The sequence below is a fragment of the Apis florea genome, unplaced genomic scaffold (assembly GCF_048593485.1).
Source record: "Apis florea isolate Af1SG1 unplaced genomic scaffold, ASM4859348v1 contig_3493_pilon, whole genome shotgun sequence".
NCBI classification, from domain to species: Eukaryota; Metazoa; Arthropoda; class Insecta; order Hymenoptera; family Apidae; genus Apis; species Apis florea.
The window spans coordinates 2,908,506-2,921,470 of NW_028256772.1; the positions used below are offsets into that span (position 1 = coordinate 2,908,506).

The 12,965-nt window shown below is 29.5% G+C and overlaps 2 protein-coding genes across 14 annotated transcripts in view; one reads left to right on the plus strand and one right to left on the minus strand.

The window, feature by feature from the left end:
- Nucleotides 1-12,965, minus strand: part of mRpL38 (mitochondrial ribosomal protein L38) — a 13,356-nt gene continuing 391 nt past the window's right edge. The window contains exons 1-7 of one of the 3 annotated variants that reach the window (XM_003693445.4): nucleotides 2,596-2,771; nucleotides 1,630-1,817; nucleotides 1,415-1,555; nucleotides 934-1,261; nucleotides 692-850; nucleotides 478-614; nucleotides 1-388 (exon numbers count right to left, since the gene is read on the minus strand). In XM_003693445.4, coding sequence (XP_003693493.2) covers nucleotides 99-388; nucleotides 478-614; nucleotides 692-850; nucleotides 934-1,261; nucleotides 1,415-1,555; nucleotides 1,630-1,768 — 1,194 coding nt within the window. In that variant the 5' untranslated portion in view covers nucleotides 1,769-1,817; nucleotides 2,596-2,771 and the 3' untranslated portion in view covers nucleotides 1-98. Of the gene's footprint in view, nucleotides 389-477; nucleotides 615-691; nucleotides 851-933; nucleotides 1,262-1,414; nucleotides 1,556-1,629; nucleotides 1,818-2,595; nucleotides 2,772-12,965 lie in introns of those variants that run through there. The other 2 variants (XM_086912799.1, XM_086912800.1) reach the window with 2 other exon arrangements.
- trio (trio Rho guanine nucleotide exchange factor) overlaps nucleotides 2,654-12,965 on the plus strand; it is a 24,317-nt gene continuing 14,005 nt past the window's right edge. For 6 of the 11 annotated variants that reach the window (XR_015293477.1, XR_015293478.1, XR_015293476.1 and 3 more), the window contains exons 1-19: nucleotides 2,654-3,047; nucleotides 3,728-4,018; nucleotides 4,176-4,289; nucleotides 4,371-4,695; nucleotides 4,821-5,479; nucleotides 5,736-5,846; nucleotides 6,800-6,978; nucleotides 7,116-7,263; nucleotides 7,362-7,553; nucleotides 7,634-7,837; nucleotides 7,971-8,255; nucleotides 8,357-8,683; nucleotides 8,801-9,212; nucleotides 9,364-9,602; nucleotides 9,776-10,077; nucleotides 10,167-10,413; nucleotides 10,826-11,017; nucleotides 11,245-11,508; nucleotides 11,581-11,937. Coding sequence is in view for 8 of the 11 variants with exons in the window: in XM_086912788.1 (XP_086768914.1) it covers nucleotides 3,758-4,018; nucleotides 4,176-4,289; nucleotides 4,371-4,695; nucleotides 4,821-5,479; nucleotides 5,736-5,846; nucleotides 6,800-6,978; nucleotides 7,116-7,263; nucleotides 7,362-7,553; nucleotides 7,634-7,837; nucleotides 7,971-8,255; nucleotides 8,357-8,683; nucleotides 8,801-9,212; nucleotides 9,364-9,602; nucleotides 9,776-10,077; nucleotides 10,167-10,413; nucleotides 10,826-11,017; nucleotides 11,245-11,508; nucleotides 11,581-11,937 (4,818 nt within the window). In the remaining 3 variants the exon portion in view is untranslated. The other 5 variants (XM_086912790.1, XM_086912789.1, XM_086912791.1 and 2 more) reach the window with 5 other exon arrangements.

A 12,965-nucleotide genomic window follows, 5' to 3' on the forward strand; every position in this document is an offset into this window, starting at 1 on the left:
TTTTTTTCATTCATGATATTCTCCGTTTATTTATTTACAAAAACATATTTTACAATTCACTTAAGCTATCAAATTTCTTATTTATAAAAAATTTGATTTCAGAGATCATTAATTCGGCCCCATTTTAATCGTTCCTTTCGAATTTGTATTTTCAACCAGGAAGGTAGGTACTTGTCGAACCTAACAGCGTTGGGATACTCGAGAGGTGGATCAGGTTCTTTGAAAGGATGAATATTTCGTAATCTTCTTAATAAATATTCTTTCATTATATCTTTAGGATCTCTATATCTATCCAAATAAAGATTAAATGGTTCTTTTATCGGAAACCATGTTTGTGGTTTAACATATAATTTTGGAAAATCATATTGAAATATTGGCTCTTTGGTATCTGTAAGTAAAATTTTTCAATATATACATATAACGGCGCATTAAATAGTAAAATAATATATTAAAAATAATGAAATCGACTATACGCACTTAATACTGAATGATAAAACTCTTTTACTGTAGGATCCCAATCGCTTTGAAAGAATGCTAAACCAGCTGGTGTAAGATAATCTTGATATTTACGATAAAATTCTAACGTATTCCAATTACGTTCTTTTAACGTTAAACTGAAAAAACATCGTTTTTAAATAAATAAAAAATAATGATATGATGAGAAACAATTATATATATAATTTTTCCTTACCAAGGTTGATCCTTTTTATATTCTATATAATCTAATCGTTGATTTTGCTTGTAAAGAATAAATATATAACGATAATAACCTACACCTCTAGCTGGAAATGGTTTCATATAATCTATTATTTGCTCACCCAATTCTAATTTATTCCCTGGAATATTTCCTCTAAAATAAAATAGTAATATCTTATATTAGTTTTATAACATTATTTCAAATTAAAATAAATAATAAGTAAATAATTGACTCACAAAAACCAATGACAATATTCATTGTTTGAATTTTCTAAATTACCATCTGGTGTGCACATAACTAATGTCCATAAAGTATCATCTTCAGCTTTATATTTAACGTATGGCATTTCAGATGCTTCTGCAGGTTTTATAACATTTCCTGTATAAACTTTAACTGAAGTATCATCATCTATCTTATAATTGATTTCAAGTGGTACAACGGGAAAAAAGAAAGCATCTCCAAATAAGTCTTGAAAAATGCCATAATGAGTTGCAATTTTATGAATATCATATGGACTAGATATTTCTAACCAAAGTTTTTTTACTTCTTCCAAATTCAGAGATACTATAAAATAAATATATATATATATAGTCAAATGTAGTCATAAAACATATCTTAAGTATGAATATTATATCATCGGATTTTTAATAATTAAAATATTAGTATTATTATATTATACGTATTAGTATTATTATATTATTAAAATGTATTATTTACTCTTTCCACTTCTTATTTTTATTTCAAAATTCACGTCGGCTCGTTTGATCTTTCGTTCAGCCATCATAGCCTCCTTTTTTTCTTTAGTAATCTTTGGGACAAAAAATCCTATATTTACTTTGGGTGATTCTTTTTTAAGCACTGCAAAAAAAAAAATATTTTATGAGAAACAATAATATTTTATGAATTGATTAATATTTTTTTTTTTTTTTTACATTCGAGGCGTTTCTGCAAAGTGAGAGCGATTGTCGGTGGTTTTCCTCGCAAATGATGTCCACATCGAACTTGTTCAAAACGAATTTTCACATGTGGAGATATATTTTTGGTAAAAATTCGTAAAGTTGTACTCGCCATAACTTATATTTTAAATATACACCAATTATAGAAATTGATCGCTAATTTGCTATATCGAAAAAAATCGTATAAAGTTTATATCACTTGAAATTAATTGTATAATTAAATTATATTAATTTAAATATAATTTTTACATTGTTTTATATTTGCAAATTTATTTCAAAATTAATATACATAATAAAATATTTATGTACTAATTTATATACGTATAATATATACAATATATGTATATATTTATATATAATAATATCTAATCTTAATAAATAGCACAATCATTGAAATTTTGGAATTATTAATAAAAAATTATGTCACAAATAAATTTTTTACACATTTCATTTTAATGAAATTTCTTCTTAGAATTTTTTAACAACGTAAAACAATTTATACTGAAAAACATTTCTGAGTTTGAAATGAATATTTATTATTTTTGAATTAAATATGGATTTTTTATATATTTAATTATTATATTAAATATTATATTTTTTTATATAGTCTATTTATCAATATTTAGATTATTTATCATTTCTTTTATAAATTAAATATATATATAATATTTAAAGTAAGTGTTTGTATAAATTACAAATAAATTTTTCTCTGTACAATATTAAAATTTAGTATCATATAAGAAACAAATTTTTCTTTAAAAAGAAAAAACTTATTACTATTCACTGATAATTATATAGATTTATATAATATACAAATGAAAATGAAAAATAAATGTATTTAAAAAATGCAAAATATTTAAAGTAGAATGGTATAGTAATATAGTAGTATCATTCATTTCATAACTAAATATAACAATTTTGAATATTTCAAACAATTCTCACTCAATTCTCTTTCAAAGATGTAAACAATAAAATTAAATTTCACATTTGATATAAGATACTATTAATTAAATACACTATAAGCTATTGATTCCTACGTAAGGTTAGAATTCAAACGCGTGTTACATGATATCTGTGATTTTCAACGCAAATTTTCAATATGTGAATCCGAGAAGTACGTGCTGCCCTCATTCGGTACTTATGAGTATTAATGTCTGTACATCGAATATTCGAAGAAGATCATTGAAAATTTCTTGTTCGTACCAGTTCGAACATGGCAGACTGCCATTGGCAGAAAGCAATTTTGAAGCTTAGTATTTATCGTGAATTTAGAAGTTTTAATATCGGTGAATGAACAATATGAATCGCAACGAGTTTTATTCAAAGAATATATATATGGTACAAATAAGAAAATCGAAACGACCGAAATTTCATCAAATTGATCTTTCATACGGGTGAGCGAAACAATGTTCATTTTGATTCAGTCGTGCTTTATGATTCGTGATCTGATCGAAAGTATGAGACCAAGTAAACGGATTAAACTAAAAGAGACATTTCAATCTGAGTATGAATATAATAGATATGAAACTATTTATTCAGTTTTTTTGCTATATATATATTATTAGATGAATATAGTGTTGGTTTAACATAACTTTTTACGTCAATGACGTGACAGTAGTGGTAGCAACGGTTGAAGTCATAATGACGATTTTAACAATGGGATTATCAAAGCTTCATACGATTTTATAATTTTTGTTCAAATAGAGTTATGATAGATGAAGTGAATGTTTATGTGATGTTGATTTTACATACATATTATTTCTGAAATTTATTGTGCATTGTATACATTTTTTAACTATATTTCTCTAAAATTGAATTAAGTATAAAAAAATTTATTTCATTTATATATTCAATTATTGTAATATTTTTCGGTGTTATATCACGATATAATAAAAAAATCGTGATAGATTATGATAAAACTCTGAATTATATTTAAATATATTTATATATATATATATATATAGAAATAATTTGCTTTTTCTTGAAGAAATATTTATATATAATTATATGTTTTAATTATATATTTTTTTAACATCGAAAGTAATATACAAAATTAACAAATATTATTTGGTAGATTTAATTTGAGCAAATAAAAATAAACAAGATGGATGGAACAAGAGCTGCAGAGGTTTTACCTTTGCTTCAAGAACGTTTGGCCATTCTGCCAGGTAGCAGAGATCGCAGAGGTGGACCAGTACTTTTATTTCCTACTACACCAAGACGTGAAAGAGCCAAACCTGAAGATTATCGTCGTCTTTTACAATATTTATTGACTGTACCCAGTGATGAAGCTAGAGGTTTACGCTTCACTGTGATTGTGGATATGCGTGGTGCTACTTGGGATTCTGTCAAACCAATTCTAAAGGTTATATTAATCATAATCTTTGTCAAATATATTCATTTCTTGCTTTAACAAAAATATGATTTACATTTGACAACTTAGCTTGCATTTTTTTTTTAACTTTGTACCATATTTTAGTTCAATATATTATCATTATAAATAATTTTTAAATTTTTATTAGGTATTACATGAACACTTTCATCGATCAATACATGTTGCTTTTATTATCAAACCTGAAAATTTCTGGCAAAAACAACGGACATCATTAGCCAAGCAAAAGAAATATAATTTTGAAGTAAGCAAAATAAAAATGAAATAGTATAAAAAATCTGTTTGTAAAGCAAAAAATTATTTGATGATGCTCTTTCCCTCCTAGATAAATACTATAAGTTTAGAAGCTTTGACAAAAGTAATTGATCCATCACAATTGACAGCAGATTTAGATGGGTCATTACAATATGATCATGCTCAATGGATTGATACAAGATTAGCTGTAGAAGACTTTACATGGCAAGCAAGTGATCTTCTCGATAGATTAGACGATTTACAAGAGGATTTAAGTCGAAATGATTTTGCGGACGATGTAGCTGGAGCAAAACACGGAATTGATTTGCATAATGAAATGAAGAAAAAAATTATGAAAGTTCCGGTAGAAGAAATTGAAGTTATCGGTCAGCGATTGTTACAACGCTTCGATAATAGTAAGTATCGAATTATAATTTTAATTTTAATATTATAATGATAAATTAGTCATCAAATATAAAATAACTATTTGTTGATAAATTGATTAAAAATTATTTGATGATGATAAGAAATATTGTTACAGGTATAGCAGCGAGTAGTGGCGAAGGCGGTAGTATAGAAAGTGGAGCAACCGGTGGCACCGATCCTGATGGACGAGCATTAGCCGCGTTAGTGATTCAACACTTAGATTCTGTACATGCTGCACAACAGCATCTTCTACAATTGTGGCATATTAAGAAGATGAAATTAGATCAGTGCTTTCAACTAAGACTTTTCGAACAAGATTGTGAAAAAATGTTCGATTGGATTTGTCACAATAGAGAAGGATTTTTAGCGAATTACGTTGAAATTGGACGTTCTTATCAACTCGCTAAAAATTTGCAGGAAGAGCACAAACATTTCACTATAAGTTCTATGAACGTTTATGTGAATATAAATAAAATTTTAACGATGGCCAGTCGTTTGCTTGAAACTCAACATTATGCTGCCGGACACGTAAGAGCAGTAGCTGGCCGATTAGATCGAGCTTGGAAAGAATTCGCAGCAGGGCTTGATGAGCGTACTGCGGTTCTTAGTTTAAGCGTTGTATTTCATCATAAGGCAGAGCAATATGTTGATAGCGTTGCAGGATGGAGTCAAGCTTGTGATGCTGGCAATTTACCTAACGAAATACCGATTTTGGAATCTCACATACGGCAACATCAAACTCTTTACGAAGCAATGTGTCAAGCTTACACAGAGGTGATTTTTGTTTGTATATTTTATATATAATATATTGTATAATGTTATATTGTTTGTTTAATTTTTTTTTTTTTTTTACATCGTGAAACAAACATGCATATAATTCATCTTTAGTTCTGTTCGTGGCAAGAAGGAATTCAATCTCGAAGAAACAAAGAAAATATAAATTTTTTCCACGTAACTTTGAAATGTGGCATCGTAATTTGCAATATCGTTTACAGGATGATATTTAGTAAAGGACGATAATGTTTGGCAGGTATATGACGCGTATCAGGCACTTTTGAGTGGACTAGGCTCAATGCTGCAAGTTTGTCACGGCTTCGTTTCGACGCACAGTTCGAGCTCGGATACATTTTGCATCGATTATGTATGAAACGATTAGTCATTTTTTTTTTTTTTTAATAGCTTTTAACCGGTGGTCATTTGCTTGGTATGCGGGTCTGATGAAAAGAAAAAAAAAAAAAATTCAAAAAGATAAGGGATTAGATGGTAAAAGTTAACCCAATGAGTAAAGAAAGTGCATCATGTGATAATTACGAAAACGAATTAAATTCGTAATTTTTCGTTATGTAGATTCATAAATATCATAAATTATGGAGCTGAAACATGGTTTTAATATTTAACAGAATTGAATGGCAGAACTTTAAATATGGTTTTGGGTAATCCTATTGTTTAGGTGCATAGTACCAGTAAGAAGCTTCTTTATCAACTGGATCATCTCGTGCAAGTCTGTAATCAGCCGCAAGGGATAGACCATACAGCCAGAAAACATGTACGTCTATTGGTGTGCACGAATGTTTATGCACAAACTAATTTCTATTTTGCTTTATCGTTTTAAATTATATGTTGTATCAATCACCTATAGATTATTTTGATGGAAAAAACGTATGGGATATGTTTGCTTTTATTCATAATATTCGCGCTATAAACTATAAAATGAATTATGAAATGCCAAAGACTTTTCATGACTTTTCATTATACAAATGCTCATTGCTTTAGATTATCCATTGCATAGAAGCGTTCAAATAATGTTTCGTCGCGTACACATCTTTAGTATGATAGGCATCTTCTTGGCTAGTGGATTTTAATATCTCTCTCTCTCTCCCCCTCTTCTTGCTTTCTTTCTTCTTTCTATATTTATAAAAAGTCATATGCAATCTTTATTGTACAGACTGGAGTAATATACTGTAGGTTATACTTATGGAAACGAGTACATTGATTCAAGTAATGCACGTGCATGTGAAGTAACAAGTAAATTTTTAAATTATTTTGAGATATAAATTTTAATGATTGAATAAATAAAATGATTGATTTATTCAGAGTCAAGATGGACATGGCATTGATGGGCATTCTGGTATGAGTGGGAATCCTGCTGCGGATTATAGCGAAGGTGCGTCTCATGTATTGGCAGTGATCCATCAAATTTTGGGTCATCATAGGGCGTTGGAAGCTCGTTGGCATGCTCGAAAAGTCAAACTGCATCAGCGACTCGCGTTAAGGTATTTATATTTGTTGCCCGCTATTTCTTTTTCAATCTCGATTGTTTATGAAGATAATATTAATTCCATTATTATACATTAATTGTTCTCTATTGTTTTTTTTTTTATAAATTAATAATAGTATTAATCGTTTACAGATTGTTTCAAGAAGATGTGAAACAAGTTTTAGATTGGTTAACTAATCACGGTGAAGTTTTTATTAGAAAGAATACAGGCGTTGGTCGTAATCTTCAAAAAGCAAGAGTATATCAGAAAAGTCACGAACATTTTGAAAATGTCGCACAGGTAATAACTCAATATATATAATATTTATCATCATAATATTATTTATAAATGAATGTGTATGATAGAAATATTGAATAAATAATTTTATATTTGTTTAGAATACATATACGAATGCTACCAAACTACTTACTGCTGCACAAGAATTGGCTCACACTGGTGAATGTGCTGCTGATGAAATATATGCTGTAGCGCAAGAATTAGAGGCTCACGTCAGTAGCTTTGCGGCAAGAGTCGAACAACGTCGTCGAAGATTAGATTTAGCAGTTGTATTTTATACACATGAAAAAGAGGTAATAAACAATACGATTTAGTGCTGATAGTGCTGAATTGATAATGTCGAAAATATAAAAAAAATGCATATTTTTAATAGTTAAGTGGTTGGGTTGATGAATTACGACAAGAATTACAACAAGACGAAGTGGCGGAGAATTTAGAAACAGCAGAAAGATTGTTGGAACAATGTGCACAACATCGAGCTTCTTGCATGGAAGCATGTGCATCGACTATTGTTCAGGGAGAAGCATTACTTCGAGAATTGCGAGAATCTACTGATGCTCCTGATACTACTGGCTCTGTAAGTTTTATCTTTTATTATTTTTTCTTTTTTTTTTTTTATGTAATTCTTATCATTCGAATATTTATTTGAATATATGGAGAGTATAAAATCTAGTAGAAAGCAGAGAATATTATTCGAATAAATATTTCAGATATCTGCGGTAGAAGCTGCATTAGATAGATTAGCGAACTTAAGACAGGAATTAGAAGATTTATGGGCTACTAGAAAATTGAGGCTAGAATTATGTTTACGACTACGTGTATTTGAAAGAGATGCTTTAGAAGCGAGTGGTCAATTAGAGATGTGGGCACAAGAATTGCAAGGCCCATCTCGAGAAGGTTCTCCTGAACAATTATTGCGTGCACATAATGATGGTGTTGCTCATATGCAGAATACTGCATTTCAAGTTCTACAACAAGGTCAAGAACTTGCTCAGGTAAAAATTGCGAATATATTTTTAAATATACGAAATATATATATTTAAATCTCTGATATTTAAAAATTATGACAAAATTGAAATCAAATCTTGAAATGTAGGTGTTGGAACAAGCAGGAGTTTGTATAATGGCAGATGGACAACATAGTGCTGCAACTAGAGTACAAGTGCTTCTTGAATTTTTAAATGAAAGAGAAATGGATGCGGAAGATTTAGCAGAAATGAGAAGAGTTCGTTTAGAACAAGCTTCTCAATTGGTTCAATTACAAACCGACGCTACACATGTTGCCAATTGGATTCGTAATGGAGAAGCTATGTTATTAGCTTCTTTAAGAGTTCCTGAAAATCTTCAGGATGCAGAACAGCTTCGTTTAGAACACGAACAATTTCAAGTCGCTATAGAAAAAACGCATACTTCAGCTGTTCAGGTACATAATTATATTCTTTTCTTCAATTTCCAATAAATAATTTCGAATTATAATTTTTTTATTAATGAAAATGAAAATTCTTTGAAAAAAAAAAGAAATATAAATTGATCATTTTAGGTAAAACATAGAGCAGATGCGTTAGTGAGCGCTAATCATTATGATCCAAAGAGTATAAGAGAAGTAGCTGAGGATGTAACTAAGAGATGGCAACAACTTGTGACATGTGCAGAGGAAAGACATAAATTAGTAACAGCTAGTATTAATTTTTACAAGACGGCAGAACAAGTTCGTTCTGTATTAGATAGTCTTGAACGTGAATATAAAAGAGACGAAGATTGGTGTGCTTCTGGTGAAAAAGCAACACAAGTTCCAACACTTGTTGGCAAACATCAAGAACAAAAAGAAGCATTTTTAAAAGCATGCACATTAGTACGGCGAACTGCGGAAACATTTCTTAAATATACGAATCGTAGTCTTCAATTTTATAGTTATCAGGCAAATAGTGCTGGCTCTGAGAATAAAGTTAAAAGTTAGTTTTATTTTTTCATTTTTTTCATTTTTTTTTTTTTTTTTTTTTTTTAAATTTTCTTTATGATATGATATGATATATATTTCAAATATGGATATAAGAAATTTTCAAGAATAATTAGTTTTATACGTTTTAATACCTAATATTTTAGATATTTTGGAGGAGTTACTTAGTAAAGAGAATCGCGTACTCGAATACTGGACGCAACGTAAGAAACGATTGGATCACTGTCATCAGTATGTTCTGTTTGAGCGTAGTGCTAAACAGGCTTTAGAATGGATTAGAGAAACGGGTGAATTGTATCTAGCAACACATACCAATGTTGGTAAAAATCGTATCGAAAACGAACAATTATTACGCGAGCACAATGAATTTAAAGGTGCTGCAAAGGTACGTTTTATTTTGTTTTTGTTTTCTTTTTTTCATTTTATTTTTCAAATCTAGAAATTACTATTTAAGAGACCAAGATTTTTTTTTCATTTTTTCAATTCTTTTTCTTTTTTATAATTTTTTTTTCTTTTAATTTTTTTTTTTATTTATCTTTCGGTTCGTTTATGTAATAGGAAACACGAGAAAGAGTAAAACTGTTGATTCAACTTGCTGATAATTTAGTCGAGAAAGGACATGCTCATGCAGTCGCAATTAAGCAATCTGTTGCTGAAGTGGATCAACGATATAAGGATTTTAGTACGCGTATGGATTGTTATAAAACACAAATTGAAGAAGATCTTGGAATTCAATCCGACGATGGTCAAAAGGATCTTTCTATTGATCGCAATTCCGATCCTTTACTTGAAGAAAAGATCAAAGGAAAAGATTTAAAAGAATTAAACGAAGAAAAAAGAAGATCAGCACGACGAAAAGAGTATGTTTGCTTTTTTTATTAAGTTTTTATTTATTTAAATGATCAGTTACGTATGTTTATTATTATTTCCGATTCTTATGCATTCACAGATTTATAATGGCTGAATTGCTACAAACAGAACGAACTTATGTGAAAGATTTAGAAACTTGTATTCGATGTTTCTTGGAAGAAACACGTTGTGGAAAAGGAAATGTTCCATCTGGATTACAAGGACGAGAATCTATAATTTTTAGTAATATGGAAGAGATTCATCAATTTCATAGTAACATATTTCTTCGTGAACTTGAAAAATACGAGACCATGCCCGAAGATGTTGGACATTGTTTTGTGACATGGGTAAACTTTATATTTTTTATTTTTTTTAATTTTCTTAGTTCATTTTGTTGATTTAACAATAAAATATATTTAATCCTTTTATAATATGGTATTTTAAAAATATTGTGCAAAAATTGCAACAATTTTTCTATAATATAATATTTTTATAATGGTTTCTATATCACGATTTCATAAGCTTGGACAACGCTCCATTTAAAAATGTTTTCATTATGTTTTTGTTGACATTTTCTGATGCATTCCTCTAATTATATTACATTTTACATTTCACAGTTTTGATAGAATACTGTAAAATGAATGTATAATATATGTAATACTGAATGAATTAACCGTATTAGAAGATGATTAACTGTATATACTACAACTTTATATTTGTGGCAACCGTACTATTTAATTTTTTTTTTTTATTAATTAGGCACCTAAGTTTGATATGTATGTGACATATTGCAAGAATAAACCAGAAAGTAATCAATTGTTAGTTACTCATGGTGGGACATGGTTTGAAGAATTACAAAGAAAACATCGAGTTGAACATCCGATTGCTGCATATTTAATTAAACCCGTACAAAGAATAACAAAATATCAATTATTATTAAAAGATCTTCAGGTATAACGAACTGGTTACTCTTTTCCCTTTATAGATTTGATCAATACTATGCCTTGATTGAATCTATAAATTTATATTCATATATAATTAAATAATTTACAGCACAAATATTTAATATTGTTTTATCTAGATTAAATTTTTCTTCCTTTTTATTTCTCTCTGTTTTTATTTTTTTTTTTTTTATATGTTTAATTTTATCTTCACTATACACTATACAAATTATTTAGGCTTGTTGCCAAGAAGGACAGGGCGAAATAAAGGACGGCCTTGAAGTAATGTTAAATGTGCCTAAAAAAGCAAATGATGCCTTACATTTAAGTATGCTGGAAGGTTGCGATGTAAGAATAGATACATTAGGTGATGTAGTATTACAGGATTCTTTTACGGTATGGGATCCTAAACAATTGATTAGAAAAGGCAGGGATCGGCACATATTTCTATTTGAATTGTATCTGCTCTTTAGCAAAGAAGTGAAAGATTCGGCTGGAAAGGTAAAAGCAAATTTGATATAGAGATGCGTTCATTTAAAATATATAAAATTTATCTTATTCATTATGATACAGGTGAAATACATTTACAAAAGTCGTTTAATGACCTCTGAGTTGGGTGTAACTGAACATATTGAGGGTGACGAATGCAAATTTGCAGTATGGACAGGTCGTGCACCGACTAGCGATACACGCGTTGTTCTTCGAGCCAATTCAATGGATGCTAAGCAATTATGGGTGAAAAGATTACGCGAAGTTATTCAGGAAACATATTTCAGTTTAAGTATGCCCAAGAGTCCTGCGAAAAAGAGTTCAAGTCAACGATCTAGTAGAGATCTTGAAGAGTGTACTTCTTTGGATGATAGTGTTGAGAATTTGGATAGAAATTCTTTGGCATCATTTGGTTCTACCAATACTACAGACTCAGATAAGGTAAGTAATTAAATATTTTAATTTGATTTTCGCTTATTCATTGTTCTATTTTCTTTTTTGTTGCCACCTCTTTGCAAAGATTTATTTAATGATTATTTTGGAACTTATCTAGATATAGTTTTTGATAATACATTATTTGTTTAAAAAAAAACAAAAAGATGTTATGAGCATTTATGAACACAGAGGAATTCATGTAATTTATAAAAAAAAGATTGTTGAAATTTTGAATTAATTTAGATCATTCGTGACATACATCTAATACTCGATCATATTTCAATTTATAACATACTTTTCTAAAGTAAAATTAGAAAAATAGTTATTTATTAATAAGAAATGGCAATACATCATTAAAATATTTCATAATCGTTCAATTAAGTCTAAATAATTTGAAAAGAAACGAGAATATTCGATCGATGTAACACGATAAAATTAACTTAAAAAATAATAAAAAAAAAAAAAAAGAGAGAGAGAGAAACGAATCGATCTGACTCCGATCTCGAAATACGAAATACGAAAAAAGGACATGGGCATGTTTCTGAGCATGTTATCGTCATTACATCTAGATTTTTCTCACTTGTTGGAACCAGGTGTATATAAATCATAGATGGACGTAAACAGAAAAATGTGCGAATAGGTGTCAAAGATAGAAAAACGCTAAAACAGGGAATTAATATTATCGATAGATAGAAATTAGCAATAACGATTCTTTCCTTGATTTGTTCGATGTTTGATTGTTGGTCGGCCGGTATAACGACAGCGGCGAGAAACGAGAGAATATCGTGAGAATATCGTTGGGTGGGGTTCGAGAATAATCGAAAAGCGAGCAAGCGCGATCGCGCCGCGTACATACACGAGAGGGTATGATGGAAGAAAAGTGAGAGGGTAGGGTGGTTGTGCGATAGGGTGAGAAATACGTAGTAAGGTATGCGAGGGTGAGGAAGGGAGGAGGGCGAGGATAGGAGGAACGATAGGTAACGGGATCAGTACGGGCGCGACACTTGGGTCGAATGGATCCGCTCGATGGTGAG